Source organism: Ostreococcus tauri, assembly GCF_000214015.3.
Source record: "Ostreococcus tauri WGS project CAID00000000 data, contig chromosome 09, whole genome shotgun sequence".
Classification (NCBI taxonomy): domain Eukaryota; kingdom Viridiplantae; phylum Chlorophyta; class Mamiellophyceae; order Mamiellales; family Bathycoccaceae; genus Ostreococcus; species Ostreococcus tauri.
In genome coordinates, this window is record NC_014434.2 from 94,646 (window position 1) to 108,751 (window position 14,106).

At 60.6% G+C, this 14,106-nt stretch overlaps 9 protein-coding genes across 9 annotated transcripts; 5 read left to right on the forward strand and 4 right to left on the reverse strand.

The window, feature by feature from the left end:
* Window positions 1-12: 12 nt before the first annotated feature.
* OT_ostta09g00660 (Vacuolar protein sorting-associated protein 54) lies at window positions 13-2,910 on the forward strand (the record flags this gene model as incomplete). The annotated part of the gene is made up of 1 exon (XM_003081010.2): window positions 13-2,910. One exon carries the CDS (start codon window positions 13-15, stop codon window positions 2,908-2,910), a length of 2,898 nt encoding a protein of 965 aa, XP_003081058.2.
* Window positions 2,911-3,165: 255 nt separating this feature from the next.
* OT_ostta09g00670 (unnamed product) lies at window positions 3,166-3,411 on the forward strand (the record flags this gene model as incomplete). The annotated part of the gene is made up of 1 exon (XM_003081011.2): window positions 3,166-3,411. The coding sequence occupies one exon, from the start codon at window positions 3,166-3,168 to the stop codon at window positions 3,409-3,411; it is 246 nt and encodes an 81-aa protein (XP_003081059.2).
* Window positions 3,412-3,627: 216 nt separating this feature from the next.
* On the reverse strand, window positions 3,628-4,566 carry OT_ostta09g00680 (WHEP-TRS; the record flags this gene model as incomplete). Its single annotated transcript, XM_003081012.1, has 1 exon — window positions 3,628-4,566. One exon carries the CDS (start codon window positions 4,564-4,566, stop codon window positions 3,628-3,630), a length of 939 nt encoding a protein of 312 aa, XP_003081060.1.
* A 141-nt stretch (window positions 4,567-4,707) lies between these two features.
* OT_ostta09g00690 (Cyclophilin-like peptidyl-prolyl cis-trans isomerase domain) lies at window positions 4,708-5,640 on the forward strand (the record flags this gene model as incomplete). Its single annotated transcript, XM_003081013.2, has 1 exon — window positions 4,708-5,640. One exon carries the CDS (start codon window positions 4,708-4,710, stop codon window positions 5,638-5,640), a length of 933 nt encoding a protein of 310 aa, XP_003081061.2.
* A 137-nt stretch (window positions 5,641-5,777) lies between these two features.
* On the reverse strand, window positions 5,778-6,587 carry OT_ostta09g00700 (NAD(P)-binding domain; the record flags this gene model as incomplete). The annotated part of the gene is made up of 1 exon (XM_003081014.1): window positions 5,778-6,587. One exon carries the CDS (start codon window positions 6,585-6,587, stop codon window positions 5,778-5,780), a length of 810 nt encoding a protein of 269 aa, XP_003081062.1.
* A 437-nt stretch (window positions 6,588-7,024) lies between these two features.
* On the forward strand, window positions 7,025-8,831 carry OT_ostta09g00710 (hypothetical protein; the record flags this gene model as incomplete). The annotated part of the gene is made up of 2 exons (XM_022983282.1): window positions 7,025-7,029; window positions 7,256-8,831. 2 exons carry the CDS (start codon window positions 7,025-7,027, stop codon window positions 8,829-8,831), a joined length of 1,581 nt encoding a protein of 526 aa, XP_022839561.1.
* Window positions 8,832-8,876: 45 nt separating this feature from the next.
* OT_ostta09g00720 (Tetratricopeptide repeat) lies at window positions 8,877-9,599 on the reverse strand (the record flags this gene model as incomplete). Its single annotated transcript, XM_003081017.2, has 1 exon — window positions 8,877-9,599. One exon carries the CDS (start codon window positions 9,597-9,599, stop codon window positions 8,877-8,879), a length of 723 nt encoding a protein of 240 aa, XP_003081065.2.
* A 596-nt stretch (window positions 9,600-10,195) lies between these two features.
* OT_ostta09g00730 (HSP20-like chaperone) lies at window positions 10,196-10,858 on the forward strand (the record flags this gene model as incomplete). Its single annotated transcript, XM_003081019.2, has 1 exon — window positions 10,196-10,858. The coding sequence occupies one exon, from the start codon at window positions 10,196-10,198 to the stop codon at window positions 10,856-10,858; it is 663 nt and encodes a 220-aa protein (XP_003081067.2).
* A 194-nt stretch (window positions 10,859-11,052) lies between these two features.
* On the reverse strand, window positions 11,053-13,893 carry OT_ostta09g00740 (Helicase, C-terminal; the record flags this gene model as incomplete). The annotated part of the gene is made up of 1 exon (XM_022983283.1): window positions 11,053-13,893. One exon carries the CDS (start codon window positions 13,891-13,893, stop codon window positions 11,053-11,055), a length of 2,841 nt encoding a protein of 946 aa, XP_022839562.1.
* Between the last annotated feature and the right edge of the window lie 213 nt (window positions 13,894-14,106).

The window sequence follows — 14,106 nt, forward strand, 5'->3', positions numbered from 1 at the left end:
CCCTCAGAGAATATGGGTTTCGCGGAGAGGATGGAGGAAATCAAGGGTAAAGCAAAGGAGATGCGAGATCGCGCGAGGATAATCATGAGCTCGCCAAACGGGAGGAGTGGGATGTCAAACGATGGGGAGACTGCGTCGCCGGCGAGCGTCTCTCCAGCGTCCTTCGCTCAGTCTCTGTCACCGCGCCGTGTCGATGCGGTGGACGTTCGAACGACGAGAGACGAAGCCGCGGGTGTTGAATTAGTGATGGAAGAGGGTTCGCTCGTCGCTGGAGTCGAGCGCGGGTACTTTGACGAACCGTCGACGAGCGAGCCGACATTCGATCCCGTGTTGGTCTCATTGCGACGCCTAGGCGCAGATTTCACGGTGGAGGACCTGAGTAAGGAGGAAGAGAGATTATCCGAGCTTGCTGATAGAGTATCTTCGGCGCTGAATAGAGAGATCATGGCGCACGGCGAAGATTTTGAGAAGGGCATGGAGAACATCACAAAGATTTACGATACGCTTGAAGCCGCGGGAGTGTTGTTGAAGAATTCTCGACGCTCGCTCCAGCGCGTGGGATCGGACGTGAAGAGTGCGCTACGAGTACAAGGCTCGCACACGACGAAGGGTTCGATTATCGAGACGCTTCGGATTCTGGAGGACATAAAGTTCTGTCAGACGTGCGAGATAAAAATTCGCTCTCGATTAGACGCATCAGATTATGCAGAGGCCATGACGTTGTACTCCAAGGCTTGGAGTATTTTAGAGGGTATGCATGGGTTGAAATGCACGTACACGCTCCGAGAAGACTTCGTCGCTCTACGATGGGAGCTCGCGACGTGTGTTGATAACGTATTGATTGATTTGTGCGGCACGTTTGACGCGGAAAAGTTTGCAAAGCTTTACGAACAGTATCCGAAACTCGGTCACGAGGTGAAGCACTTGGCCGATAAGATTCAGGACGCGTTCCTCAAGGCGGTGGAAGTCCAAACAGAGGGAATGTTGCGCCTGCATGCCATGCTGGCGCAAGATGAAGAGATCGAAGCGAAGAGAAAGAGCAGGATGGGTTACAAGCAGCTCTGTTCGCAGCTCTCATCGATGCAATTCGTGCCATGTCTGCGAAAGACGCTCGAGTCCTTGCATGAAATATTTTTATCGTCATACAGGATGACGGCCTGGTGTCAGGCGGCGATGCAAGATACCATCGATTTGTCGAATGCTGAGGCGATCAACACATGTAGCGCTCTTATCGCGGCGCTGCAAATAAATCGCAAGCCCATCGTGGAAATGGCAAGCGTTCGACTCGCAGCGTTGCTGCAGTCCTCTGGCCCACCGAGTAACGCGGCGTTCCGAGAGGTTTTCGATTTGTGTCGCGTATTCATCACGTGCGCCGAGGCTTTCTGCGGCGAGGAATCGCAGACGCTGCGTGCGCAACTGGAACGAATCGGTGATAGATACTTTGAATCTCTTCACAGCGCCAGACTCGACGCGTCCAAGACGATCTTTGAGAGTGAGCGATGGATTCCCGTATCGATGGATGCCGTGAAACGGGTCCGAGACGATCTGAGGAGCGCCATGCAGCGGAAGAAAGCGACGATTAACGGCCTTGGCAAGACTTTAGGCGACACAGCCATCACAACGTTCAACTCGGACCAGATCCTGGATTCGGAATCGTTCGTGAGGTTCATTCATCAGCCGAATCCTTTCATTGCAACGGGACAGTCCAATGAATCCGTGGCAACAAACGCGGAAGCGTCTCGCGCAGACAACGGCGTCGACGCTGTCGATATGTCTACGAGCGTATCGACGGAGGATTTCGCCTCGAACGGAGAGCATGAGCACGCATGCGATGGAGACGACGTCGGTTTGGACCGAGCGGGGGTCAAAATCACCGCGTCATCGCTGTACATTCTTCAGGGCATCGTCGAGTACACCGTGCTCATGCAAGTGATGCGTCCGAGCGTGCCGGTCATTTTCAATGGCATCTGTCAGCTCTTCGAGCTAGCCCTCGTGAAGACTTTCAATGCGTTCGGTCGTACCGAAGGTTTACTTCCTGACTCTTACGATATGACGCCACGACTTCGTGGGACACTGTCCAGACTCGGGAACTCGGGTGGCGTTATGGCGATTCGTGTGACGGCGCCGAGTCAAGGCGACGAGGACATCTTGTCGAGCGGAAATTTATACGGATTAAAAGAGCGAGGCATCGCGATAGAGTCGCTCGCACGCGTTGCTGACGAGTTCAAGCGCATCAAGTCTCGCGTGAAGCGGTCGCTTCCGTTGAAGGATGCCGCCTCGGCGGATCGCTTTTACTCGCACACCGTCGCGGCTGTGGAAGATTTGCGCGAGCATGTGTACAAGAACGTCGCCTCATTACTTTTGAACATAGGTTTTTGTGCGGAGGCTATCGGGGACGGCGATCCGAACTTTGCCTTGGTGAACTCGACGTTCGCCGGCAAGTACAACTTGCGCGAGGCGCCGAAACGCCAGAGCAAATGGGTAGACGACGTATCGGCCGAGCTCTTGCAGTTTACCACGAAACTCGCCGTCGCGGACGTCGCCCCCGAGGCCTTAGCCGTGCTCTGGGGCCAAGCCGCGAGCTTGCTCGAGCACGTCCTCGTCGACGGCTTCAGCAGGGTGAAGAAGTGCACGGACGCCGGGCGCGCGCTCATGTCGCTCGACATCCAAACCTTGCGCGCCGAGTTCACCAAGCTCGCCCCTTCCGGAACCTCCACCGAGTGGCTCTTTGTCACCGCCTACATTGACGCATTCTTCATCCCCGAGCACGACTTCCCGAAGTGGCTCGTGATCCACCCCGAGTACACCAAGTCGCAGAAGCTCTCTCTCGTGCACCAAGCGAGCGCCGGGCGTCGATGGTCCGCCAAGCTCAGAGCCGACTCCATCGCCGCCATCGAGGCCGATCCGTGATCAAACGTCGCTTTTAATCGAATCATCCATCCCGAGCGTGCGCGCGTGAGACCCTCGGTCGTTCGATCGCTCCGCGACGCGCGCGCGCCCGAACCGCCCACATCCCGCCCTGATGACTCAGCACCCACCTAGGCACGGCACCGCGCAGCGATGGAGCGCACGACGACGCCACTGATCGACGCGCTCGGCACCGAACGACGCGCGCGACGAACGCAGATAAAACCACGCGCGCAACACCATCGACGCGGACGCACCATGACGCACGGCGAGCACGGAGAACCGAAGAAGCACGGTTTTTTCGCGCGATTCTTCTTTGGGAAATCCAACCCGCGGCGCGACGTGCCGTTGCCGGGATACATCGAGGAGATGTACAACCCGAGACATCACACCGAGGACAGTAAGAAAGACCTCGGTGAATTCATTCGGAGACGGTCGATGGACGAACGACGGGTGTCGACGGACTCGACGCCGCGGACGAGCGAAGTGAACGACGACGCCTAGTCAGCGCTCGACGACGACGACGCGCGTCGAGGATTGGCGCGGATGGGAGGCGCCGGCGCGAAGACGGCGACGCGCGAGGTCGTGTAATACTGATGTAACGAAGTTTACCCGAAAAGGTTTGGGAATCGGGCGACGGCTCGTTCACTTTGAATTACGTCGTTTCTCGAAGAGTCTTATCCCATTAAAATATCGTCGTCGTCGTCGTCGTCGCGCGCGCTAGTTCGCGATCTTGGCCTGTTCGATTTCGAGCTCAGATTTGAGCGATAAAAGAATTTCGACCGCGGCCTGCACGTCCGCTTCGTCGTTGGTCTTGCCCTCGGCCTTGAGCGCGCGAATCGCGTCGCCTTGGGCTTTGATGGATTCCTCGAGCGACGAAATCCACGCCTTGGTCTTGTCCACGTCCACATCTTCGGCGGCGGCCGCTTCGTCGTCTTCGCCCTCCGTCACCCACTCGCCTTGATCGTTCACGATGATGGTGTCACCGTCGGATCCGTCGTCGTTCAGCCGGACGACTCGATCGAACCGCACCGCCTGCCCGATTTTCTCCCCGTCTGCAGCCGCGAGGGTCCACACCGTGGCGTCCTCGATTCGAAACTTTCTCCCCGTCGAGCTCACTCGCACGCCGCTGTAATTCTCAATCACCCCTTTTTCCGCCGCTTCGTCCAAAAGCGCCCTTCTCTCGGCCTGCGTCGCCGCGTCCGCCTCATCCGCGCTCTTCGTGCTCTTCATCCCCACAAAGTCATCAAACGCCAACTCAAACAACCCCAGCGCCGCCTTATTCCCGTAATCGAACACATCCGCCGCATCGTGACTCGCGCACGCGAACGGCGCGTTATACAGCACCACCGCCGCCTCGTGCACCATGAAGCGACCCTCCAACAATTTCCTCCCCGTGACCTTCGTGTACGACCCCGCGAGTTCCAAAGCCTTGAACGCGTACGCGTTCGACGCCCCCCTCGACCCCACGCCCTCGCCCCCGCCTCGAGCGTCGTCCTCGTCGTCCTCCGCCGCGCTCGCGCTCGAGCGTTCACGCCGCGCGCGCTCGCGCTCGGCGATCGATCGCTTCTGTTCCGCCGCTCGCGCATTCTTCCGCTTCGATTTATCCCGCGCGTGCGCGCGCACCGCTCGACGCGCGCTCGGTGCGCGCGCGCGCATTGCGTGGCGAAAAATCATCCGCGGCGTCGTCGACCGTCGTCGACCGTCGCCGCGCCTCGCGCGTGGTCGTGTGCGCGTTCATGCATCCCCATCGCGGTGTTCGTCGATGACCCATCGCGTCGTCATCGCGCGACGGGGACGATGACGAAGTTCGATCCCGTGGCGAAGGGCGAGCGCGGACGCGGGCGCGAGACGGTGACGGCGCGCGAGCGCCGGGCGCGCATGGAGACGTTCAGGGTGACTGGGACCCATCCCGAGCTCGCGGCGCTCGAGGCGGCGTCGAGGGCGGACGACGCGCGACGACGGCGCGAGAAGCGGCAGCGCGCGGGCGTGGCGACGCGAGGGAAGGCGTACGTGGACGTCGCGATCGATGGCGCGCTGAAGGGGTCGATCGTGATCGAGCTGTTGGAGGATGTGGCGCCGATGGCGTGCGCGCGATTCGCTCGACGGCTCGAGCGGGAGGCGGGAGACGAGGATGGCGTGGCGTACGGATCGTCGTGCGCGATGACGCGGGTGGATGATGAATTGCGAGTGGTTTTTGGTGCGAGAGGTGTGTCCGAGACGTCGGTGGTGGAGGTGGAGGGGGATCTGACGCACGGAGCGGCGAGCGTGGGCGTGGATCGAACGAGCGGAGAGTTTTCAATCGCTACGGCGAATTGCGCCTCCTTGGATGCCTCTTCGCAGTGCGTCGGGCGGGTGGTGAGTGGGTTGGAGATTTTACGCGCGATAACGCATCGCGATCGAGGGGTCATGGCGCCGCGCGACGTCACCGTACTGGCGTGCGGAGTCGTTCGAGGGGCGTGCGACGTCTCCACGCTCGTGGGGGTCGCCGCAAAGGCGCGCGTCGAGGCCGCGACGAAGGCGCGCGCGACGGCGGAGGCGAGGAGAAATGAGACTCAACACGACACGTTGAAGCGCTTGCGCGACGAGAGCGCGGCGAAGGGGGTGGAAATCTCCGACGCGGTTCGCTCGACAATCGCCGCGAAGAAGAAACCAGACGCGCCGCCAAAAAAGCCAAAGAAGAGCATGCTGGACTCGGTTTTGGGATCGGACTCGGACGAGTCGGATAAATAGTGATGTAATAGCGTGTATATCAATCGCCGCGCGACTCAGAGTTGGCATCGGTTTCGCGATGTTTCGTCGATTCGGCGTCGCGCGGAGAACGTGAGGGTGCCTAGTTTTTTTTTTTCAACGCCGCGACGAGAGCCGCGCTACGGGCCAGCCGCGATGGCTTCGTCTAACAGTCGGTCGATGACGTCGGTGGAGACCGGCGGCGGGATCTTACCTTTAGCCATGTCGTATCCCTTGCGACGCTCTCTGTCGGTGGGTTCGGTGAGCGTCTTCTCGCCGAACATGCCCGTCTCGGTGACGACGGAGAGCACCGCGACGTCCTCCGGCGCGTCGTCCGCGCGCGTCGTGGAGACGTGCGCGATGAACTGCGCGAGATTCAGTCTCTTCGTGTATCCCTCCGAGGTATCACCGACGTTGATGAAGATATCCTGATACTTGACGTCCATCAGGTTATCCACGAGACGCGCCGAGTAATCGGCGAGCAGCAGCGGTCCGTTTCCGCGAAGCTGCCCCGAGCGCACGATGGAGAGTTCGTACCCGAGCGTCGCCCGTCCCGCTCGCAACGTCTCCTCCGCCTTCGCGAACGCATCGAGCGCGCCGACGCCCCCGTCCAAGGGTTCCCCGATCGGCAGCGACATCCCACCCACCGACACCGCCGCCTTGGCCGGTTTATTCTGTCCGTCGAACGGTCTCCGCGTCCGTCGATTCACCCCAACCCTCGACAAGCACACCACCCGTTTCGCCCCCTTCGCCCACGCGCGCACCATCTCCGCCCCCTTCATCGCCTTCCGTCCGCTCTCGTGCGCCACGATCACGACGTCACACGTCTCCAACGCCGCTCGCGTCGCGTCGTCGCTCGCCGCGTTCGCGATCGCGATCGATTCAAATTCCCCAATCGTCGTCCCGAACCGTCGTTCGAACACCGTCTCCGGGAACTCCGCGCACGTCATCTCGAACGCCGTCGCGTCGTCGACGACGAGCGCGACGTTGGCGCCGCCCAGCGCGCGCGCGAGGAGTCCCGCGAGCGCGCGACCGGTGGATGAATCCGCGCCGATGACCCCGACGCGCGCCGTCGCTCGAGCGATCGCGCGCGCGCCGCGCCCGGACGGCGCGCGACCGAGCGCTCGGGCGACGGCGACGGGCGCGGGCGCGGCGCGGGGCATGTTCGCGGCGATGCGTCGCGCGATGGGGATGTCGTTTGAATGCATGAATGTCATCATCATCATTCATCTCGACGCGTCGACGCCTCGGACGTCGGCGCGCGATCGCGCACGCGCGGGAAGACGCGCGGGGCGACGCGTGCGAGACGCCCGCGGGGAGGTGGACGCGAACGCGCGCGTAGCGAGGCGGGGCGGGGTGATTTCGTGGTGAATCGCAATCAACGCGAATGCGGTGCGTGGGGAATTCCGCGCGTGCCGCGCGCGCGTGGGCGCGCTGCGCGAGCGAACGCGTCGGTGTCGACGCGTGATGTCGTGTTCGTCGCGGGGAAGACGCGGCGACGGGGAGGGGAGACGTGGGCGAGGCGTGGGAGGGGGGACGCGGATGATTGGTGGAATTGAATTTCGACGCGCGACGAGACGCGCGGACTGACCGTCGACGCGGTGTTCGATAAACGCAGACCCATCGCGGGAGGAGGGAAGGTGGGGAGGTTTGTCTCGCTCGGACGCGTGGACGCGGGCTCGGAGGGAGAGCGTGGGCGCGATTGCTGGGGACGCGGGACGAGCGACGCGGGCGGGAAACCGAGCGCGCGGTACGAGGACGCGAGGGGGTGGGACGGACGCGATGATGATCGAGATCGGCGCTCGTTCGATCGTCGGGGGTACGGTGACGATTACGGGAGAGGGGGGGAGGATCATCTCGATCGAAGGAGGAGCTACGACTCGCGCGGCGGAGCCGACGTCGGAAGTTGGCGGAGCGAGCGTAACGGGTACGGGTTTCGCGATCGGGACGATGGATTTCCCAGAGGAGGACGTCTCAGCGCGGATCGAGAGAAGACATGGCGACGTCGAGAGGAACCGGAACCGTTGAAACCGGTAGAACCTTCGCCGCCGCCGCGCGCTCGGCAGAGCGTGGACGTTAAACGCACCGCCGAGGGTGCCCTGGACAAGTTACACATCCCGCACGGAGACTACGAGTGGGGTCAGGAAGAAGACGATTTCGGTGAAATCCCTTCGTGGCTGCAGCAGCAGCAGGACGCCCGGAGCTCTGAGCGGGGGACGAATCAGGTTCCGGCGCCTCGCAAGGGCACCTCCCCCGTCCAACCGAAACCAAAGCGAGAGATGGGTCACTTCAACAGTGCCAAACTTCCAGACCACCTGAAGCAGCCCAAGCGCGCCGAAGGGGAAGAGAAAAAGTTGTGGACGCCGCCGGAACCGATCGGTGGAGTGAAGAAACGCCCCGAAAAGGCGTCGATTACGTCTCCAAAGGCCACTCCTGCGCCTAAGGCGGTTCCCATCGCCAGGAGGAGCCAAGACGAGCCAAGAGCCATTCCGGAGCCGAAACTGCGCAACAACAAGGCGGAGGGTAAGACATTGCCAAAGGTCTCTCCGAAGACTCCGCCGTCACCTCAATTACCGCCAAGCGCGGCGAAAGGGCTGTCCTTGGCTCCTCCAAATCCGCCGCCACCGTCGCCCCATCCTCCTCCAAATTTATCCAGGGCGCAACCACCTATTCCACCGGGCAAGCCGCCACCGTTACCACCGATGCCGCCACCACCGTTGCCACAGGGCATGCCGCCGGGAGTGCAGCCGCCACTGCCTTCTGGTAAACCACCACCGCTTCCACCAAAACCACATGCGTCGCCAGACATGACAAAGCTTTCAATCTCTGAGAAGACTACGCCGAGCAAGAACGCCGCGAAGAAGAAAAAGGTCCAAAAAGTGCCATCTTCCGGGAATGTTTCGAGCTCCGAAGCGATGAGAGTGAGCGAAGGTTCAGAGAAGCCGAAGGCGAAACCAACGTTGAAGGAGACGTCGCGAGACTCATCTACAACTGATCTTTCATCGGACGGTGGGTCTCAGAAGCCCAAAGTGAAACCGAAGGCAGCGAGTAAGGCAAAGCCGAAGGCGGGACTTAAGGCACCGAAAGGTCAAGCGGATGCGGCGCAGCAAAGGAACGGCTCTGACGAAGCGAATCGACGAGTCTCTATCGACGCGATTGACATGTCAAGAGCGAATAGCAAAATGACCATTTGACAATAATACCGTTACCTGTATCTTTACCACTACTACTCCTAAATTCTAGTCTCGAACACGCTCTAGGAGCGCATCTATGCGATCGATCGCGTCGGTGCGTGACGGCGGACAGAACTGCCGAGCTCTTTCAAGTAAGTCGACGATCATTGCCACATCTGCCGGTCGATCCTCCTCGGCGGCGGATTTCCACAGCCATACCGCGGTTCGGTACGCGTCTTCCGCGAGACTAGCGTCGGTCTCGCTCCATCCCCCGTCCGAAGGGGCGCCGCCCACATCGCTCGCGTCGTGGAACTCGTCGTCGTCCGAACATCCTTCAATCGCGAAATCGTGCGGCGCGTTCTCCGCGCGTTCATCACCATCCTGTTCCCGAGAAAATTCCTCGCTCGTGACGTTCTCATCGAGTTCATCCTCTTCCTTATCGTCTTCCCATTCTTCCTGTTCGAGCAGAGCCCTGGTCTGCGCGATCGTGTTCGACAGTTTCTCCCGCGCCGCCGTCTCTCCGCGCGGCAGCGCCGCCGCCGCCCGCGTGAATCGCCTCAACGCCTCCTCCACGTCCCCACTCCTCAGCGCGAGCACGCCCACTCGAAACTCTTCGTCAGCCGTCTCCGCGTCCGTCTCCGCGTCCGAGGATTCGCTCTCGGACCCGCTCCGCGCTCTTCCCGCGTCCGTCCCGCCCGTCTCCATCATCTCCGGGACGTCCGCGTCATCCATCGTCCGCGTCTCGTTCCGCGCGCTCCCCTCCACGCCGTCCTCTCCGGGTTTCGCCATCCCAAACACCACCGATCCGCACGCGACGTTCGCGACGTCCGCGCGCGAGCGAGCGACGGCGCGGTCGACGATGATCGATTCCGCTCTCTTCATCCACTCCAGCGCATTCGCGCTCGCGCTCGTTGATGTCGACTTCTCGCGCGACGGTCGAGCGTCGGAAACGCGGTCGATCGATGTCATCGATCGTGACGCGTCTCCGTGAAGCGCGCCGCGTCCGCGCGGGGCGTCCCGAAGTGAAGAGTGTTAGCTTTTCACGAATCGCGAGAAGAGCAATCGACGCGACGAGACGAGAGCGCGGTGCAAACGCGGTCGTGGGGACACACGCCGACGCGTCGACCTCGTCGTTGACGACGATTTCGGATAGAAGAATTTTCACTCGACGCACTCAAACGAACGCGATGCTCACGAGCGTGGCGCGTGCGACGCTGTCGAAGCGAGTCGTCGTTTCGCCGGTTCGCAGTCGACGGCAGAGATTTTCAATCACGCGCGCGTCGCAGGCTGAATCGCAGCCGCAGCAAGGACAAGGATCGCAGATGCAGCGAGAGAAACTTTCGTCGTCGCAACAGGAACCACCGTCGTTGCAGAGACAGCGCGCGATGTCGGCGCCGATGTCGTTCCCATCCATGCTCAACGCGCTGCAACCGTTCGCGGCGCAAAACCAGCGACAGTTGATCAACATGATGGACGATCTCATGGGCGGCGCGTTCGAGACGCTGGATCCGTTTACGATCAGAATGCATCGCGATCATACCGAGGGTGTACCGCAGCAGATTCTCAACTTTCCCATGGGTGCGTCATTGTCGCGCGCAAACGCGGATTTAATCGCGCTCGATGTTGACGACGAGACGAGACGAGACGCGATACTGACATTTCGATTTTCGTTCACAGACGTCATCATGAAGAAGGACAAGTACCTGATTCACGCGGATCTTCCCGGTTTGTCGATGAAGGACGTCACGGTCGAGGTCGAAGACGTCGACGAGATGACGAAGATTTTGCACATCACCGCCCGACGCGAGCATCGCTCAGAGGAGCAGGATCAGGACGAAAGCGGAAAATGGGTCGCGTACGAACGGTTCTACGGCAAGATGGATCGCTCTTTTCCACTCCCCAAGGACGTCGCTCTCGATGCCGGAAACGATCAAGCGATCCAGTGTCGATTGGTGAACGGAGAGTTGACGATTTCGATCAAGCGCCAGCCTCCGCCTGAGAAGGAGAAAGCGCCGCCGAGAATGAAGATCCCAATCATCGATCACTGATCACGAAGTGACGCAGAGTTTCAAGATTTCGCGCTAACTCGGCGCCGAAACGACCACGAATCAATCGCGTGAGATGGTTACTTCATCTCTTTTCCCGCACCAATGCGTTAGAGTCGTGTCGGTAGTGTTGTTGAATTTGAGGCCGCACGGCATTCTTTGAAGTCAGACTGCTTATTATTTCAGTCGATCTACGACTATACGCGATATCTACCTTGTGGTTGTCCCCCACCTGGCAATGCCTGTTTGGCTATGGCTTGCTCGATGATTTGCTTCACGTAGTTTTTGCCCTCCTTGACAACGCGCTCGGAAGGACCTTCGATGAGAAGGTAGAGTTTTCTATCGCCCGGCGCGAGCGGACGCCCGGGCTGGGCGTACTGACCCTTGGCTGTGACCGCGGCGCCTGTCATCTCCATGATTTGCGCAATAGTTTCTTTTTGCGTAACCTTATATCGCGCGAATTGGGGGAAATCATTGATCTCGAGCTCCGTCTCAAAGTGAGATCCAGTGGCAGCGGATGACGCCGTGGGCTTGGCGTGCTGTGCATTGAGCGCCGCCGCGAGCGCCGCCGCCCTCGCGGTGCCCTCACTAACTCCGTGCGCGAGAGCATAACTTTGCGCGAGAGCGATCGCTTTGTCCACGCCCCCGCGAGACCCGGCGACGGCTTGCGACTGAGCACCACCCGGATTGGTCTGTCTGATTCCGCCCGTTTTTGGTGCCTTCATCTTGGCAAAGACGGATTGCGCCGCCGCCTGAGCGATTTGCGCAGGCGTCATACCCGCGTGAGCGCCTGCGGTGGCGAGCGCGTTCGAGGGTTGCTGCTGTTGCGGTGCTCCATTTGCGGGCACTGCGCCCGCCGCTTGTACGGTAGCCGTAGCTTGCGCCGCTGCCGCTTGCGCTTGCGCCGCCGCCTGCCCAGACGGACCCACTGAGGCGTAAATTGGGCCCTCATCCTCGCCTGCATCGCCGCCGAAGACGGGCTCTTCTTCACTGTCGCTCTCACTGTCGTCGATTTCCAGACCCGCCGCGCGAGCAGCATCGCGCTTCTGCTTCTTGAGCGCATCATGTTCGCCTTGATCAAACTTGAAGCCCGACCCGCCGAAACCGGAACCAGCAGCTCCAACGAGACCCTCCTTTCGCTTGCGCGTGAACTCATCCGCGAGCCTCTGGACGTCTCGCGGCACAGTTTGCTTCGAATCCTTCAGTGCCTTGACTAAATCCGGCGCGAACTTCTCCTCATCCTCCGAAATAAAGGTCACCGCGGTTCCCTTTTGTCCAGCGCGACCGGTGCGTCCGACGCGATGCACATAGTCCTCCAAGTGGTTCGGTGTGTCGTAGTTGATGACAAGTCTCAGATCCTTCACGTCAAGGCCACGAGCGGCGACCGAAGTAGCAACGAGAATGTTACAGACGTCAGACTTGAAGTCCGAGATTGTGCTGTGGCGATCGCTCTGTTCTTTACTCCCATGCAAGCTGAGACACGGATAGCCGCTCTTGAGCAATTCCTTGAACGTCGAGTCGGCTTTATCCTGGCTCGCGACGAAAATGATAATCTTCCCGCGCTCGCACCACTCTCCCAGGAGCTCGAGGACGCGAAGGAAGCGGTCCTCCTCGGGACGAATCTCCACGACCTGATCGATGTCCGAGTTCACGACGGATTTCCCGCCAATTTGAATCTCGACTGGATTTTCCAGAGCGGCGCGCGCGAGCGCTTCCATCGTGTGCGGAAACGTCGCGCTGAACATGACAGTTTGACGATCGGGACGGAGGTTCGCCAAGATGCGCGTGATCTGAGGTTCGAAACCCATGTCGAACATTCTGTCCGCCTCATCGAGGACTATGTACGTCACGCGGCGAAGATTCGTGATCTTGCCGCCGCCCGTCGTCAGGATGTCGATCATACGACCGGGCGTGCACGCGACAATCTCCGCGCCTCGCTTCAATTCGCCAATTTGCGCCGCAATTCCCGAGCCACCGTACACACTGACGGCGTTGAACCCCAACGCTTTGCCGTAGCGCTTCGCTTCTTTTCCGATTTGCGTAACGAGCTCGCGGGTCGGTCCCATGATCATACCAATTGGACCGTCACCATTCTTGAGCGGTTCCTGCGCGTTGATGTGTCGCAACATCGGTAGGATGTACGCCAGGGTTTTCCCACTCCCCGTTTTGGCGATCCCGATGCAATCGCGCCCGGACATAATCACCGGCAGCGCTTGAGCTTGAATTGGCATCGGCTTCTCGAAGCCACAGCGTCGGATGAGCTCGTGTATGCGTCCGCTCAGACCTGCGTGCGCCCACGTCTTGATGGGTTTGGGAACTTTCTTCCCTCGACACTTAATCCCATCCAATTCCGCTCGAAGTGCACGCGTTTGCGCCTTGGTCATGGAAGAAATCTCTTTCGATTCAATGTAAAAATCCTTCTTCACCGGCTCGTAATCGATTTCGTCGTGATTGACCTTGCCGAGCTTCTCCGTCTTGCTGAGCTTGGCTTGCTGCCTTTGCGCCCAGGCTTCGTCGTCGTCGTCATCGATGTCCTCCTCCGCGGCGACTTCGTCCGCGTTTTCACTCGCTTTCGCCACATCACCGTCGGCTGCATCTTTTTTCACGGTGCTATCGTTTTCGCCCTCGTCGTCGCTCTGTTCGAAGACGTCATCGAGCGCTCGAGCGCGCTTGGTCGCGCGCCTCGCCTTTTTCACCGGAACGTACGCCGCGCGCTGCGACGGCACCACGGGACGAGCGATGCTCGCGATGAGCGACTTATTCGCTCCGAGCGCAATTGGAGTCGAAGTCTGCCCTGACGTCGACGCACCGTTCGTGATCGTCGCCGCCACGCGGGCTGCCGCAGCCTTGGCCGCCGCCGCGAACGAAGCCAGCAACGCATCCTCCTCCGATACCTCCATCGCCTCGACGCCCTTCTCGGCCTCAGCCTTCTCCTCCCTTTCTTTCTTCTCCCTCTCCTCTCTCTTCTCTCGCTCCGCCTTGACGCGCTGTTCGGTCTCCGCGACGTCCGCGTCCATCGCGACGTCGTTCTCCGCCATGAACGCGTCCAGCGGGTCCTCTTCGTCATCCGTCGCCCGTCCCCGAGACGAGCTCCTCCCTCGACCCCCTCTCTTGCCCGCACCGGGACTTATCGACCGCGACGCTGACCTTCGCGTCGTTCGTCGTCGCTTCGCTCGTCCACCTCGGTCGCTCTCGCTCTCGTTCGCTCTTCGCTCGTCCGAGTCGGAATCCGCCGTCGGCGGCTTCGCGCG